Genomic DNA, 14,683 nt, shown 5'->3' with positions numbered 1-14,683 from the left:
CCGAATTAAGTGGATGAAAAAAAAAAAAAAAAAAAAAAAGAGATGGACAAAATATTTGTATTGTAATTTAATGTTTCTTTTTATTGTAACTGTGATTTATCAGTTTATATGATCTACAATAAGTGACAACTGCATAAAACCGTAATATATTACATAAAAATAGGGATACAATGTTTTATTTTGAAAACTTATGTGATATAATAATATACAAAAGAAATGATTTGATATACAATAGAAAGAAATAGTTTTTAATAGGATATCCTTTATACACGTCTCCAACCAGCACGGTAAGGATAACGTTCATTCCATCCTCTATAAACAGAGGAATCACGACGGATCATACACCATTGAATCAAACTACCAACAATGGTAAGACCTAAACAACCGGCCAACATACCTCTCAAGGTAGGTGTTGCATCTATTAGAATATCCAAGTTCTTTGCGTGTAAGAACTGATTTACAAGTTCCAAGAAACCTGATTTGACATAAACATCAACACCACACATGATGGCAAATGAACCGATAAATGCAGAACCCACTATAAACACAGGTCGTTCAAGGAATGCCATCAAGAGAACACCTGCGATCACAAAACAAATAATCAAAACAGCACGGCCCCAGTTGGATTGAATAAGACCGTTTGTGCTCCAGGACAATAACCAAAGAGCAGCCAAGTAACCGAGTAAGGCACCCAAGAGATAAACAGCCAAGAAAAAGCAACAGCATAATAAACCACCGCATAAAATACCGGCAACGATACTAACAACTAATAGAATCGTATCTGTGTTGGACCCATAGTCTGCTTTAGCGTTTGATAAGACAATGTATGCTACATTTGCACCGACATAGAATCCAATAATAAACATAGTAAAGTTTTGGAATACACCTATTATGATGTCAGTTATTCTGTTTAATAAGCAAGTTTATATGTTGTTTACCTCCAAGGAAACATAGATAACCACCAGTTACAAATACAATTACACTAAAGACAATACCGTGTACTGTGACAGTGTGGCCAGCGACTACATGTAAGTTGTTAATAAACTACGAGCTTGTATATTTCATCGTTCTTTACATGTTAATGTGGCTGAATTTCCATCACCACTTATGATAGGAGCAGCAGTGACAAAGTCACCTAAATAGGTACCAAGGATCGATAATAATAAAAATAAATACAGTGTTTTGTTTCGTTTGGAAAGAAACATTTTTTTAAGGGAGAAATTTAATAAAAATATAAGAAGAAGAAAAAAAAAATAAAAAAAATAAAAAAGTTTGATATTTTATATGATATTTTTGGAATCTAAATTTTGACGTTACGCCAAGACCAGTTTATAAATAAATTGGTACTCAATTCAGGTCATTACCTTGTTATCAGCCACACATTTACTTGGACCAGCCAAATGCTAAGTAGACCAATAAAGAATAATTTACGGCATTATACTATTCTCGTTCTCATACACACATGCTTCTAATCTATTGAATTCACAATTAAAATTATCTGCGTATAATTCATGTAAATAAAAAAACTTTTAATGAACTTGTTGGATAAATTAGTATTCATGTGTGTTTCTTTTATTCTAAAAAAGACGGCATTGTGTGAATCAGTTTGTGCAAAGTTCAAACTTTTCACTCAGATAGTGTCACCTTTCGATGGCTATTTTATTGATTCCATTTAATCAGTTGAGTGCTTATTCTCTTTTATTTTATTAAACAAATCTTTTTCATTTACTTTAAAATATAAATGAGTGCAAGTTATTTAAATAGTCATCTTCTATAGGCTTGTACCTTTTGCATGACTTTTGACGATACAATTGAAAACTGTTTAAAGTACCTGATCCAATTGCGTTAATTCATTACGGCAGCAAACCGTATTGTACAGCTTCATACTCCGAATAGCCGTCGTTTCAATTTCAGCCACAGAGGCGCTAAATGTTTGTGTAATCTAAGCAACGACGTATTTCGTGCTTGTTATCTTACATTGGTATAAGAGAATTTATGTCTGATTTGCCTATTATAAAGTATTATAATATATTATTTATTCGTTTTAAATGCGAAATCTAATACTAAGCTATCTGAATATACGTGTATATTTCTAGTGAGAATTTTCTGTTTTGTGCTACAGTGCCATTGTTTTAGAAATTCCTTATTCTCCATTATTTAAAAAACTATAGGCATCCGCCAAGAAAAGAACTATTTTTAAGAAAGAAAGACGGTGTTGAGAAAGCTGTGGCTGTAAACACTTCTTTATATTAAAGATCTGTTTGATTTTGAACAAGTGATGAATTGTGTTTAACAAAGCATATATCAAAGTGTGATATGCTTTCTAGTTTTTTTTTTTTTTTTTTGAATTTTTAGCAAAAATAATATCTTTTGCTTTATTTGAATCAAGTTATAAGAAAACATTAATTTTTTGTAGCAAAAAAGAAAAAGAAAAAAAAAAGGAAGACCAACTACATATAAACAGTAAATATCAATTAAAAAAAATTAAAAAAGTTGTTGGGCAACTACAGCAGCCAAACCAACAGCAACAATAGCTTGACTAACACCATTTTGGCTTGAAGCAGAGGAGGCGTGAGAAGTGCCGGCACTTTGAGAAGTTTGGCTATTGGTAGAACCAGAGGAAGTAGCAGGAGTAGATGCAGATCCTGCATTATTACTGCTACCAGAGCTGGAAGAGGAATTAGAATCTGAAGAACTAGTAGAGTTTTGAGAAGGAAAGGAGGTACCAGTTCCACCTTCAATTGTGAAAGCACCGGTGAAGGCAATATCAGGAGAACGACCCAATTCAAAGGCGTCTACGATAAAAAGTTTTATGAATAAATATTTATCAATTTGACAATTTATAACTTACAGTCATCACCAGAAGGAAGGTCCTTGGGAATCTTCCAAACATATTTCAAATCATCAGCATTCACTTCTGTGGCGATTGTCATGACAGGTTGAAGAGAAGTAGATGAACCTTTGGCCAAAACAATTTGAGGAATAGTCTTGACTGCAGGGTTGACCCAAGAAATGATGGCTTCAGTTCCAGCCTTATAACGAGTGTTAGCTAAAGGAGATGTAATTGAAACGGGAGGCTTTTGTGCTAAAACAAGGGAGGCAAGATAAGCCGCAGAAATGTAAAGAGTAACAAACTTCATGTTTGTAATTAAAAGATATTTTAAAGGGAAAAAAGTAGCAGAATTTCTCTAAATGAGATGTGATTCAATTATTATTTATATTCATGTTATACTAAAGGAGATAAAAAGGGAAAAGTAGAGGTGATAGAAGAGATGTGTTTTTAGTTCAAGGAGAGATGAGATTTTCCTAGTTTTATGGAACAAAAGAGGAGTCTATGATCTTGTCGTGTTTATCCCTATTTTTCTCCTTATATCATGCATTGGCATATATCCTTTTGTATCTCCCACAATAATACTCCCTAACTATTTACTCCTAATATTTTGTGTATTTTACTCAATCTATTTGCCCTCCTTTTTTCTTTTTGACAGAAAAAAAAAAAAAAAAAACTCAACGTTTCTTCCTTTTTCTAGATTCATCAATGTATATTTTTTCTTTAGTAATGTACTATTTCACTCCTTATGTTTTTGCTTTCATATCTTGCTTTATTAAAAATAAGTTTCATTAAACATAAATCAATAATAAATAAATAGGCGGCAATATACCAAGTAAGAATACTAACCAAGAAATAAATAGTAGAAGGAGGTAATAAATGAGTCCTCTTCAAACGTCATTACATGCTACAATTTTGCAGATCAAATCCCCTTTTCAATTCTTTTTTAAATATCAAAACTAAATAGAAAGATTTACTTATTCAAACAAGAAAAAGAGGCTATCAACGGATTAACAAATACATCCTCTTTAATTTTCTTTTCGTTGTGTTGTATTGTTATTCTGTCTTGATTACCTGTCACATTCAAGTTTTTTTCTATGAACATAACCAGCATGATCGTCAGGAATAGTTGACAGTCCGATAGACAGGGTCAGATGTTAAAGGGAAACAAATCAAGGAGTCATTATACAAATGTAATCTAGTTAATATCGGAAGAGAGGAACATCTAAAGTATATGAATTGGTTATTTGAAATTAAAATAAACTTTTATTCTTTGTAACATTTCAACATGTACAAATCGTTTCTAATATCGCTTTCTCCAGATTAATATGCTTGTAGTGGTCATGAAACACTTGGTTAAACTTAATCTCAATCCACCGATCAGGATATCAAAGCTTTAGTCTACAATTAAGTGAAAACCTTAAATAGCTATGGACACGTGAGTCAATTGGGATTTTAAGGGTATTTTGTATAGTCCTTTATTTTTTTTAAACTTCATCCAAATGTTAGCATGTTGTTTTATATGATACACAACATGCAAAGACCTGGAAAGGTTGTCATCTTATTGGCTTGAGTATAACTTTCTAATCATCGTGTACTTCTTTAGCAATGCCTTATAAAAACAGTTTATTGCAGTTACCTAGTACTGTTGCAAGTGGCTTTCCATGGACTGCTATTCTTTTATTTTCTATGTGATTGATGATACCTCACTACAAGTAGCTTTTAATAATTCAAGAAAGGCACATAGTTTTAGGTCAATCAATGAAACGAATTATTTTGTAATATTAAGTACACGAATAAATTTATTAAATTTTAACAAATACATGCCCGTAAGCTATATCCATACGTAAAGCGAGTAAAAATAGAGCTGCGGCCATATTCGCGGAACCCGCAAATTGAATGGCGGCTGTCCAATCAAAAGCATCACGTAATAATCCAACTATTGGTGTACCAAGCAAATCGCCTGCTACAGTGGCCAGATAAATCATACCGATCCCTCGCTGAATGTTTTCTACGCCTACTATATCTCCTGTGATCACGGGCAATAACGATACAAAGCCACCGGCTGTCAATCCAAAAAGGATACTAAAAGTGATAAATGAGCCAGGGCTTGAAGAAAATTGCCACAGAACCATGGTAAGTATAGCTTTTTTTTTTTTAAAAAAAAAAGGATTAGATTAAAAAGTTGTTGTTGTGTTTCACTTTATTATTATTTCTACCTCCCACAAATGTACATGACAGTAGAGCATTGAGTTTTCCAAATTTATCAGCAAGATAGCCTAAACTAATACGGGCGAATGCGTTAGTCGCTGACATGACAGATATCATTGCTGCTCCTGCAGAGGTACTCATGCCAACATGTTGAGCATACTGAGGAGCCAAGAAAAAGGGCGCTAAATAGCCAAAACCGGCAAAAAAGGCATAGATAAAAAGCAAAATAAACCGCAGGTTAATGAGATCAAAGTCAACAATGTGGTACCATTTTCCTTGTCCGTTATTGGAAAGTGGTGGCCTATACCGGGATGTGGCAAGTGCAGTAGAAATGCAGAGTAAAGTAAACGAGATGGCACCCAAGACGCGTAGTGAGTCACGATAGCCGAGATTATCAATCAAATATTGAGCCAAGGGGGCAAAACAGACACCACCGACCCCTGACCCGCTGATGGCCAGACCGGTCGCCAGCCCTCTTCGGCTCGTAAACCATTGGGATGGTAGCGTGATAGCGGGCGTAAAGACAAAGGCACCTCCAATACCAGCCAAGATGCCTTGTGTCATGTAAATTTCCCAAAGGTTCGTAGCAAAGCTAGCTAGTATCAGGCTAACAGGACAAAGTATGGTACCAATCATCATCGTTCCTCGAAATCCTAGCTTTTGAATCACAGGTGTGGTGAATAACCCAAAAGCTAGTGAGAGTGCGCTTGATGACGTGCCTACAAATGCGATCTTGAATAAATCCGTTCGTCCAGCAAAGATATCTTCTACATAACTAATATCATTTATTCATAAAGCTTCCTTATGCACCAATTTGATTCATTTCACTTACAGCTTTTGATAGTTCCCCCAAGAGTACATGATGCCATAAACAACAAATGTTCCCAGAAAACAGGATATGACAGCAAGCCATCCAGGGTTCCGTAAGCCTTCTGTGTGATATGGTTGCTGTCTAAATACTTCAATTTCTTTTTCATTTTTTTCTTCATCAATGCTGTGATGCGTCCTTTGCCTAGACATGGTTCGAGAAGCTATTTCGAGAGATTCTAAAGTAGTAAGTGGTGCAGATTTCGATGCAAGCAACTCTTTCTCTTTATTATGTGATTGTACAGTCTTTTCATCTGTTGTTTCTGTTGCTAAAGAGTTACAGTCTTTATCTTTTTCCATTGCAAGTTCAAAAGATAAGACAGAGAAGGAGCAAAAACAAAAAAAGATTCTAAAATAACGCACTCGATTTATATAGTGTATTTTGAGTAGCTGGTTTAGGAAAAAATGTTCTGGGTTGATGCTTCGGATGCATAGAATAAAGGCATATGAGACTCAATTCAATCGATTTGTTTTCTTTAACAAGACTTGATTAATTTGTATACAATCAGTTTTGAGTAAAAGTGAATGTCTATTTCCTGTAAAAATAAAAAAACTGTTTGAGATTTCAATTTATCCAAGTATGCTCAATTATTTTCATCCGAGAAAATTCAAATGTAAAATTATTTACATGTAAGGGGAAGAGAGAGTTTTTGTTGTTATTTTGAAGCAATGCAACCTGTAATAATTTTTTTTTTTTTGCTGTAATCAGTCATTAATCGAAACAATCATGCGATATTAGTGCACCTTTTTTTTTAAAAAAAAATATTTCATAGAATCTTGTATTAAATTTGCATACATGTCATAGCTTAAATTCATTTTTTGTGTATTGTACGCTCAAGAATCATTTTTTATAGATGAATGAGAGATAATGCAAAGTGTGAAAGTATGAAAAGATCGACCCTGAGAAAAAATTGCTTTTTACTTATTATAGTAACCTCATTATTTTTCTCACCCTTTTATTGTAATGCAATTGGTTTATTTTGATTTGTTTACAAATACTTATTGAATAATAGGGATAGCGCATTGTATGGCAGATCATGTCTCGAATGCATTTGATACAGAAAAAAGAAAATTAGTCTTCACTGCGGTTTTTTTTTCTTGTTTATTTTCCTTTTAGACAATAAAAAAGCTTTTGATAAAAAGTGAACCTTTTGCTCTTGTCAAAAGTAGACTTTCATGGTTCAAACCTAAAAACAGTCAAAACATTGAATTCAGTCCAGACTTCTTTCATGTATAGAACTTTTAGCTTAATTTACAAGCAAGCATTCAAGATTTAAGAACATTGGAATCAAACAGAAAAACTTATTTGGCTGTTGAATTAACAATCAAACAAAAAGTGATGTTTACCGAATTCTTTTTTTTTAAAAAATGGATAGCAATAAAAAGTCGGAATTAAAAACTGAAAATACAACAGTAGGCACAGTGTACAAGTAGGATGTTGAAATTTTTTTTAAAAAAAAAAGATGAGAGCAGAGCTTGAAATTCAGTGTAGCACTGATGAGAAGGTATAATGAGATACATACGTTTGTCAACAGTTTTGTAATCTGGTCTAATCATGTATTTTATATACTGCAGATGAATATTTGCAGAAAGGCTCACGGATTATAAGTGATACATCATCCGAAACAGGGAATGGGAACCCACTACGAGTAAATTAATACATAATTTAATCGGAGTAACATTATCCCACAACCTTCCTCATTTGTATGTCTTTTCTTTGATTCTGATGATCATTAGAGTAGTACAAGCTTTTGTATCTGACAATCAATTTGGGTTCTTTTTTTTGGGCTATTTTTTTTAAGTGCTCTCTTTTTCTCCTTTTACTTTTATACAGTTCGTCTATGGCGGCGTACACTCTACTTGAACAGCCTATATCTAGGCGGATAACAAAAAAGCAATGCCAAATTGCTGGCTTATTGGTCGCTTGTCTTTTTTTATCCTCCATATTTTATATCAAGACAACACAAAAGTCAGAGATAACGTTACCTTATGACAAAAGCGCAATACCTATTCATAATATCAACTTTACAATTCCAAAGCAAAAAGAATTATTTTATATTGATTTAGATAAATACCCCATTGAAGCTAACTTGGTTCAACTCTTTGCTGGATCAAAGGATGCTATTCGATCATTTACTATAAATAAATTAGAACAAACACCGCCATCTATCTGGATGAATCCACCAGCACATATTCAGCCAGACACCTACGCTTGTGATAATCAACTACCTCCATATTCCATATTACGTCGCTTAGTCAAAGACAATCTCCCAATCACTGACGAAAACACTTATTTTGAACATGATGCTGGCCTTGATTTCTCCAAACCATTTGTATTTTTACCGTTCCAAAAGCAGCCTAGTCTGAAAAAAGGTTATCGTCTATGCATTAGGGCCCTTGTTCCCTTCAAGGGAAAGGGTGATCATGATCCTTACAAATCATTCTATCGTCCTTATTCAAAAAATCATGAGGAAATTAGTTATCCTTGGTGGGATACGATGATGACAACACTCAAAAACACTCGTACAGATGAAATTATATCACTGGAGATGAAACCTTGGTCTGGACATAAGGTTTTAAGAACAAAGGCGAGAGAATTGAAAGGGATCAGCAACGAAATGCCAGAATGGGCTCGATTAAGAGATGAAATACTTTATGAAAGAGTAAAGATGCATCTGTATGAGGCCGAAGTGGTTTTACCAGTCGATGAAGGAGAATACGAATTATCTACTTTATTGGAATTCGTAGAAGGACGATACAACTTTGATTTTGGACCTGTCACAACCTATGAACCACTCCAATTACCCGTTTTTCCATCCAACACGATTCTTGTGAAAAAGCAAAACGTCAAGCAATCAAAGGAGGCACTTGCTGAAAAGTTATTAAAAGAGCATCTTAAACTCCCTCTCTGTACAGGCTCAGACCATCCTGGACGTTGGCTACCTTGGCCTAATTCAACCACTCGTTACACAACACAAGATGTCGCAGCCATCACTCGACACGGAAAATACTGGGCACCCTATGAATGCCGATATCGTCACATTACTTATGAACAATTCAATCGCTGTGTGTCTCAAACATACCCTCGTGGTTTAGATATCTATGGAGATTCTAACATGCGTCGATCCATCAAGAAATTCATCAGTCACGGACAATGGTGCAAGGATTGGCATAAACACTTGACAGGATCTGTCGTACCTGAAGAAAAGATACCAACCATTTTACATAAGCGACAGGAGGATGGAGAACCAAAGGGCTACATGTCACCGCAAGAATACAAGTATATCGTGCCTGAACAAACTCGAAGTTGTTATTGCGAAGACTTTTTTGAGCCTTACTGGAATTTGGACTGGTTTAGTGGAGGTGCAAGAAGGTTTTATTTGGAAGTACAGAATTCGCCAGCTCAAGCAAAAACAGTCGGAAAGACGAAATGGGACAAACAAGATATCAGAAAAGCAAATCCAACAGATAAATTCAAGATAAATTCTTATAAATGGGATGGATTGACTTACTTCAATGAACCCAGTTGGAAATCTGCGGTTGGTGAAAACAGAGAAATATCAGACGTTGCTGTTTTTTCTCTTGGAAATTGGGATAGCGCCTTTTCTACACTTGAACCTTACTTGAAGGATGTAGACTACTTGATCGAACAGATAAAGAATCATTATGATTTGAACAAGACCTTGATCATTTACCGTACACCCCAATATTATTGCTGCCGCTTAGACTATGATCATAGACAGCGTCAGATAAGTGGACCCAAGTTGGACGTTTTCGATATGGAAGTGCGTAAGAAATTTCAAGATGTGTTGAAGGCAGTAGTCTGGGATACAAAAATATTAGGAGAAACAAGAACCTGGGAAGAAAAGCTAGAGAGTATAGATTGCTCTTCCAATCATGTTGCTGCTGATATTATAGATGTAGAAAATCAAGTATTCATGAATGGTCTTTGTAATAAATAGTATTGAGACATCGGGCCGCTTTAAAGATATTGTATCGCAGGCTCAAGTTTGTATACAAGCTCTTTTGTTTTGAATTGCTATACATGCTTTCATTAATAGAAGCAATATTTAATAAATAGTGTCATTACATGTATTTTTTTTTATTTAAAAAAGGTATACAAGTAAATATAAAATTACTTATTTTTGCAAAACTTATTACAACTGAGTAAAGAAAAAAACACACACACACACACACATCGTACAAATAAATAACTAATAAGGTATCCACCAGGGAATATAAGCGAATGACTTATTCATCTTCCTCTTCTTCCCCATCGGCATCATTACTTGTATCATCCAAAGGTGTCACTTCAAAAGAAATATGGGAGCCAGCAGAACTTTCTTCAGCAAGGCCTTCTTCACTGATTTCACCATGGTAGCTATCCTCATCCTCATCCTCATCCTCGTCCTCATCGGTATCGGTATCGGTATCGGTATCAGTATCAGTATCAGTATCGGTATCGGTATCGGTATCGGTATCAGTGTCAGTGTCCGTATCTGTCTCGTCCTCATCTTCATCATCATCCGAATCAGTATCAGAGTCGGTGTCATCATTACCATCATCATCATCGCCGTTGTTTTCGAAACTAGTGTCAGATATCATATCGTTGGGTTTTTCTTCTAAGCTATTATTAACTGAACTATCAGCTGAGCTTGTAAGATCTATATCGTTGGCTGTGGGTTCCATTGGGCTGATGTCATTTGCAGCATCTGCTGTAGGTTCAGTTGTACCAATGAGGTTAGTGGTATCGACCAAAGGTTCAGTTGTATCAATAAGGTTAGTGGTGTCGATTGAGCTTTTGGAAGTGTCAATGAGATTAGTGGTATCGACTAAAGGCTCAGTTGTACCAATGAGGTTAGTGGTATCGACCAAAGGTTCAGTTGTATCAATAAGGTTAGTGGTGTCGATTGAGCTTTTGGAAGTGTCAATGAGATTAGTGGTTTCGACTAAAGGCTCAGTTGTGTCAATGAGGTTAGCGGTATCGACCAAAGGTTCAGTTGTATCAATAAGGTTAGTGGTGTCGATTGAGCTTTTAGAAGTGTCAATGAGATTAGCGGTATCGACTCCAGGAACATCTATGGTATTTGTAGAATCATTGCCAGCACTGTATTCGGGATATTCTTTGTTAAGTTCAACTATATCTGATAAATCAGGACTATAAGCGTCGGTAGCTTCTGTAGTGTTTGAATCGCCATTATCAGCAATATAGTCAGAGTACATGCCATCACCATTGGCAGTGTATTCAAGATATGCATTTTTGGTATCACCAATAGTTGAATCATTTTCACTGTCATTTTCAGCAGGGTTGTTACTGTTGCCGTCATCATTAATATAGTCTTCAGCAGTATCATCCTTTGTTGCATTATTTACATTATTATCATCACCCATATCATCTTCTTTTTTAGCATTGTCCTTTTTCTTAGCATTGTCCTTTTTCTTAGCATTGTCCTTTTTCTTAGCATTGTCCTTTTTCTTAGCATTGTCCTTTTTCTTAGCATCGTCTTTTTTAGCATCGTCTTTTTTAGCATCGTCTTTTTTCGTATTGTCCTTTTTAGAATTGTCTTTATTCGTATTGTCTTTTTTAGCATCGTCTTTTTTGTTATTTTTAGCATTGGTATCTTCTTCATCTTTGAATTCGTCCTTATTCTTCCAATGACGGCGAGTCAAATTTGAAGAATTTGCAGTTACTCGTTTTCTGTTTATTGATTGTGCAAATCGACGCTGTAAAGCAGAATTTGATAGGGAAGCAGTCGAAAGGATAGAGCCTGTATCTGTACCGGATCTTTCAACTAGCTCTGGCACCGGAATAGCACGACCGGTAATAGAAGCAATAAGAGTAGTAGCAATAAATCCGAGAGATAGTATACTATAGCGCATTCCGTTTATTTTTAAAAAATAAAGCTTTAATTCTGTTGAAGCACATAAAAAAGGTATATTATATATATTTATATATGTTTTTGGCAAAGGGGAGAAAGATGTAAATTATCAATTTCGATCGCTCCTTTTCTCATTCTATTCTTTTGCATCTCCCCTAAATAATATATTATGAAGATCATACAAATATCTCATATGCTCTTGCTCGTTGTTTTTTCAGTTGCTACAAAAGAGAATCAAACTTTTCTATACTATTTTACTGTGATTCATTCAAAATAATTTTCACTAACATTTAATGATTCAAATTCAATAAAAATACATGAAATGGCTGATATACTTTAATCGCTGCAAAATTGCTTTAAATGGTAAAATGCATACAGCTATTTCATTGTTATTCTCCTGATTATCTTACATGGCCAATCTTTTGAAAATTACTATTTTTAATTTATTTTGACTTGCTTATGCAGCCTTTCAAATGAGATGGATCGACCAAAAGCCCAACATGTTTCTTATTGCCCCTTTTTGTAAAAGCAATCGTTTACTTATCCTTTTCTTTCTTTTTTTTTTTTTTTTTTTTTTTTTTTTTTTTTTTTTTTTTGACAATGTGAACACTATTTCTATTAAACAGCTACTCCTTGCACTATTCATTGGCTTTTCGCTCCCTGTATTCAATTGCGTGTTACTTGGAGTAGGTTTTCAAAGGGGAGCAAAAAATTAATAAGGAACAAACTCCTTTTATTTTTTAATTTGTTTTTTATATGGTGATGCTCTTGGAGACATCATTGTCTTTTTGGAAATGTTCCCGATGATTACAAGAAGTTTTATAACTAAAAACAAATTTAAACTATAAAGTGTGTTGTATTAATGAATATAAAAAATAAAAATGACAATTAAATAGAAAAAAAAAAGTATCATACATCTATTAACGAAATACAAAAATATGCTAAAAAAAGATATATGAATAATGGTATACTATATGTTTTCAATAATGGGATCCGCCATTTTGCGTCTGCCAAGATAACTAGATGGTTTCATTAAAGTGAGTGATCCGCATATGAAGTCTTATTGTCTTATTACCTCTTTGGTTGTGGTTGACACAAGATTTGAACCATGTTTTTAAAGGGATTCTTTTTGTTGTATGGATTCACACCCAAATCAGGGTAATTTAATTTCATAATATCACTACGCAGCTTTTATAAAACTCAGTGATAAAAAAAGAGCACTGTATATCTTGAAGTTACTTACTTGTTCATGCGTAGTTACGCCTCGGACGATTAGTGTGCAGTGATATACAGTTAAACCTCCTACCATCCACAATAATATAAAACAATAAACGATCAATGCAAAACTAACAGGTGACTGAATCAATACAAAGCCGAAGCCTTCTTCTGGATTATTTCGAAAAATCAGAAATAATTGATAAATATCAAAGGCAATGACAAAAACACATAGTATCACACACACTGTAATAAATGTAAAAAAAGGACGATAGTTTCGTTTACCAACACAATTATTTAACCAGATACAGTGATGGTCTTCAAACTCTTTTTTTTTTTTGTTAATGTATTCAGTCAGCTTAAGATATATCATTGATTTACCAACACAATTATCACATTGTCTACAGTGACTTGCTCTTGGTGGCCGATATATTTTACATGTCTCACAATACCTCAAGGACCAAGTAGTGTTTTTGATTTGAACATCCTTTTGAACGCATCCAGATATGACTGATGAATTAATAACTGATGAAATTTCATTTGACGTCTCAACTTCGAGTATGTCCAGATTTCTCGGAATGATCTAAAGAAGTGATAATTAAGTTGTAAACAAAAATAAAAAGTTCTTTTATCACATTTTACCCCTGGATCAGTCCAAGATGTCTTTAACATAGAAGAAAATGCAATTAAAAATAAATAAGCAAATATAATGGGTATCGCTGGATGAACTTCATTCCATAAAAATGGACAGCTATAAAAAAAAAAAGAAAAGAAAGGCTGTTGTTAGTAATCTCCCTTTCCCCCTCATCCCTAATACACATGCTCTCCTTCACTATAAAAACTATATTTTACGTGAATATGAAAAATAAGATGGCTGGCGTAATAAACAAAAGCAAGGCAGCTAAAAACGCTCGATAGTCTTTACTGGTCACAAATCGACCTCCACATAAAAATCGCATGTTTCCAGGAAAGATTTGATAGTTTTTTACTGTTCTCTCCTTGAATACTATTTGGCGCGTTTGGATCGGTTGAAGGTCTTGTTTCTCTACTATTATTTTTGACTGTGTTTTTTGCGTGTGATTTAATATAGGCGTAGAACTTGCATAACTAATGATACCAGCTGAATGGGAAGTAACGCCAGACCAATGTGGAATGAGTTCACTTTCCGTAATGGCATTAGTAGGGTTAGGATTAGGTACTTTTTCAAAATCATAGACTTTGGGGGTTTCAGGTACTAAGTTGGTATCTAAAAAACTTGGCTGAAATGCAGTAAATGTAGTTTGTTCCTGAATTTGACTGGATGATTGCTGTTTATGAATGCCCATTGACTAATTAAATAAAAGGAGAAAAAGACAAAATAAAAAAGAAAGATGAAGAGGAACACGATTCAAAAAAGGGGAATTCTATCCTTTAGATTATCCCTTTTATTAAAAAGCAGACAACACACTTTCCTTTCTTCACACCGTTTTCCCATCTTTTAATAAAAACAGATTCGACCAGTAAAAAGCAAGATTTGGTTATGGTTGCATGTCAGTTTAAGCAAGAAATTATCAACCGTCTGTTTCAAATTAAGTGATGATTAATATTTAGATATGTAGTGGATAATAATAACTATTCTTTATCACAATAAATCAATTCTTCTCGTTTGCTTTGATAAAGACCTTAACCTCTTGCTTCAGAC

General features: G+C 34.3%; 7 protein-coding genes across 7 annotated transcripts; 1 reads left to right on the top strand and 6 right to left on the bottom strand.

The window, feature by feature from the left end:
* Positions 1-263: 263 nt before the first annotated feature.
* RO3G_06316 (uncharacterized protein) lies at positions 264-1,205 on the bottom strand (the record flags this gene model as incomplete). The annotated part of the gene is made up of 3 exons (XM_067660906.1): positions 264-886; positions 939-1,022; positions 1,076-1,205. The coding sequence occupies 3 exons, from the start codon at positions 1,203-1,205 to the stop codon at positions 264-266; spliced, it is 837 nt and encodes a 278-aa protein (XP_067517007.1).
* A 617-nt stretch (positions 1,206-1,822) lies between these two features.
* Positions 1,823-2,128, bottom strand: RO3G_06315 (uncharacterized protein; the record flags this gene model as incomplete). The annotated part of the gene is made up of 3 exons (XM_067660905.1): positions 1,823-1,942; positions 1,978-2,008; positions 2,121-2,128. The coding sequence occupies 3 exons, from the start codon at positions 2,126-2,128 to the stop codon at positions 1,823-1,825; spliced, it is 159 nt and encodes a 52-aa protein (XP_067517006.1).
* Positions 2,129-2,484: 356 nt separating this feature from the next.
* Positions 2,485-3,140, bottom strand: RO3G_06314 (uncharacterized protein; the record flags this gene model as incomplete). Its single annotated transcript, XM_067660904.1, has 2 exons — positions 2,485-2,795; positions 2,852-3,140. The coding sequence occupies 2 exons, from the start codon at positions 3,138-3,140 to the stop codon at positions 2,485-2,487; spliced, it is 600 nt and encodes a 199-aa protein (XP_067517005.1).
* A 1,862-nt stretch (positions 3,141-5,002) lies between these two features.
* Positions 5,003-5,902, bottom strand: RO3G_06313 (uncharacterized protein; the record flags this gene model as incomplete). The annotated part of the gene is made up of 2 exons (XM_067660903.1): positions 5,003-5,816; positions 5,874-5,902. The coding sequence occupies 2 exons, from the start codon at positions 5,900-5,902 to the stop codon at positions 5,003-5,005; spliced, it is 843 nt and encodes a 280-aa protein (XP_067517004.1).
* A 1,469-nt stretch (positions 5,903-7,371) lies between these two features.
* On the top strand, positions 7,372-9,818 carry RO3G_06312 (uncharacterized protein; the record flags this gene model as incomplete). Its single annotated transcript, XM_067660902.1, has 4 exons — positions 7,372-7,413; positions 7,538-7,557; positions 7,743-9,697; positions 9,778-9,818. The coding sequence occupies 4 exons, from the start codon at positions 7,372-7,374 to the stop codon at positions 9,816-9,818; spliced, it is 2,058 nt and encodes a 685-aa protein (XP_067517003.1).
* A 341-nt stretch (positions 9,819-10,159) lies between these two features.
* RO3G_06311 (uncharacterized protein) lies at positions 10,160-11,788 on the bottom strand (the record flags this gene model as incomplete). The annotated part of the gene is made up of 1 exon (XM_067660901.1): positions 10,160-11,788. One exon carries the CDS (start codon positions 11,786-11,788, stop codon positions 10,160-10,162), a length of 1,629 nt encoding a protein of 542 aa, XP_067517002.1.
* Positions 11,789-13,688: 1,900 nt separating this feature from the next.
* Positions 13,689-14,327, bottom strand: RO3G_06310 (uncharacterized protein; the record flags this gene model as incomplete). The annotated part of the gene is made up of 2 exons (XM_067660900.1): positions 13,689-13,753; positions 13,928-14,327. The coding sequence occupies 2 exons, from the start codon at positions 14,325-14,327 to the stop codon at positions 13,689-13,691; spliced, it is 465 nt and encodes a 154-aa protein (XP_067517001.1).
* Positions 14,328-14,683: the final 356 nt, after the last annotated feature.

This window comes from Rhizopus delemar, genomic scaffold (assembly GCF_000149305.1).
Source record: "Rhizopus delemar RA 99-880 supercont3.4 genomic scaffold, whole genome shotgun sequence".
In the NCBI taxonomy this organism is placed as follows: Eukaryota; Fungi; Mucoromycota; class Mucoromycetes; order Mucorales; family Rhizopodaceae; genus Rhizopus; species Rhizopus delemar.
The sequence above is the reverse complement of the archived record's forward strand: the minus strand, read 5'-3'. Positions and strand labels throughout refer to the sequence as shown.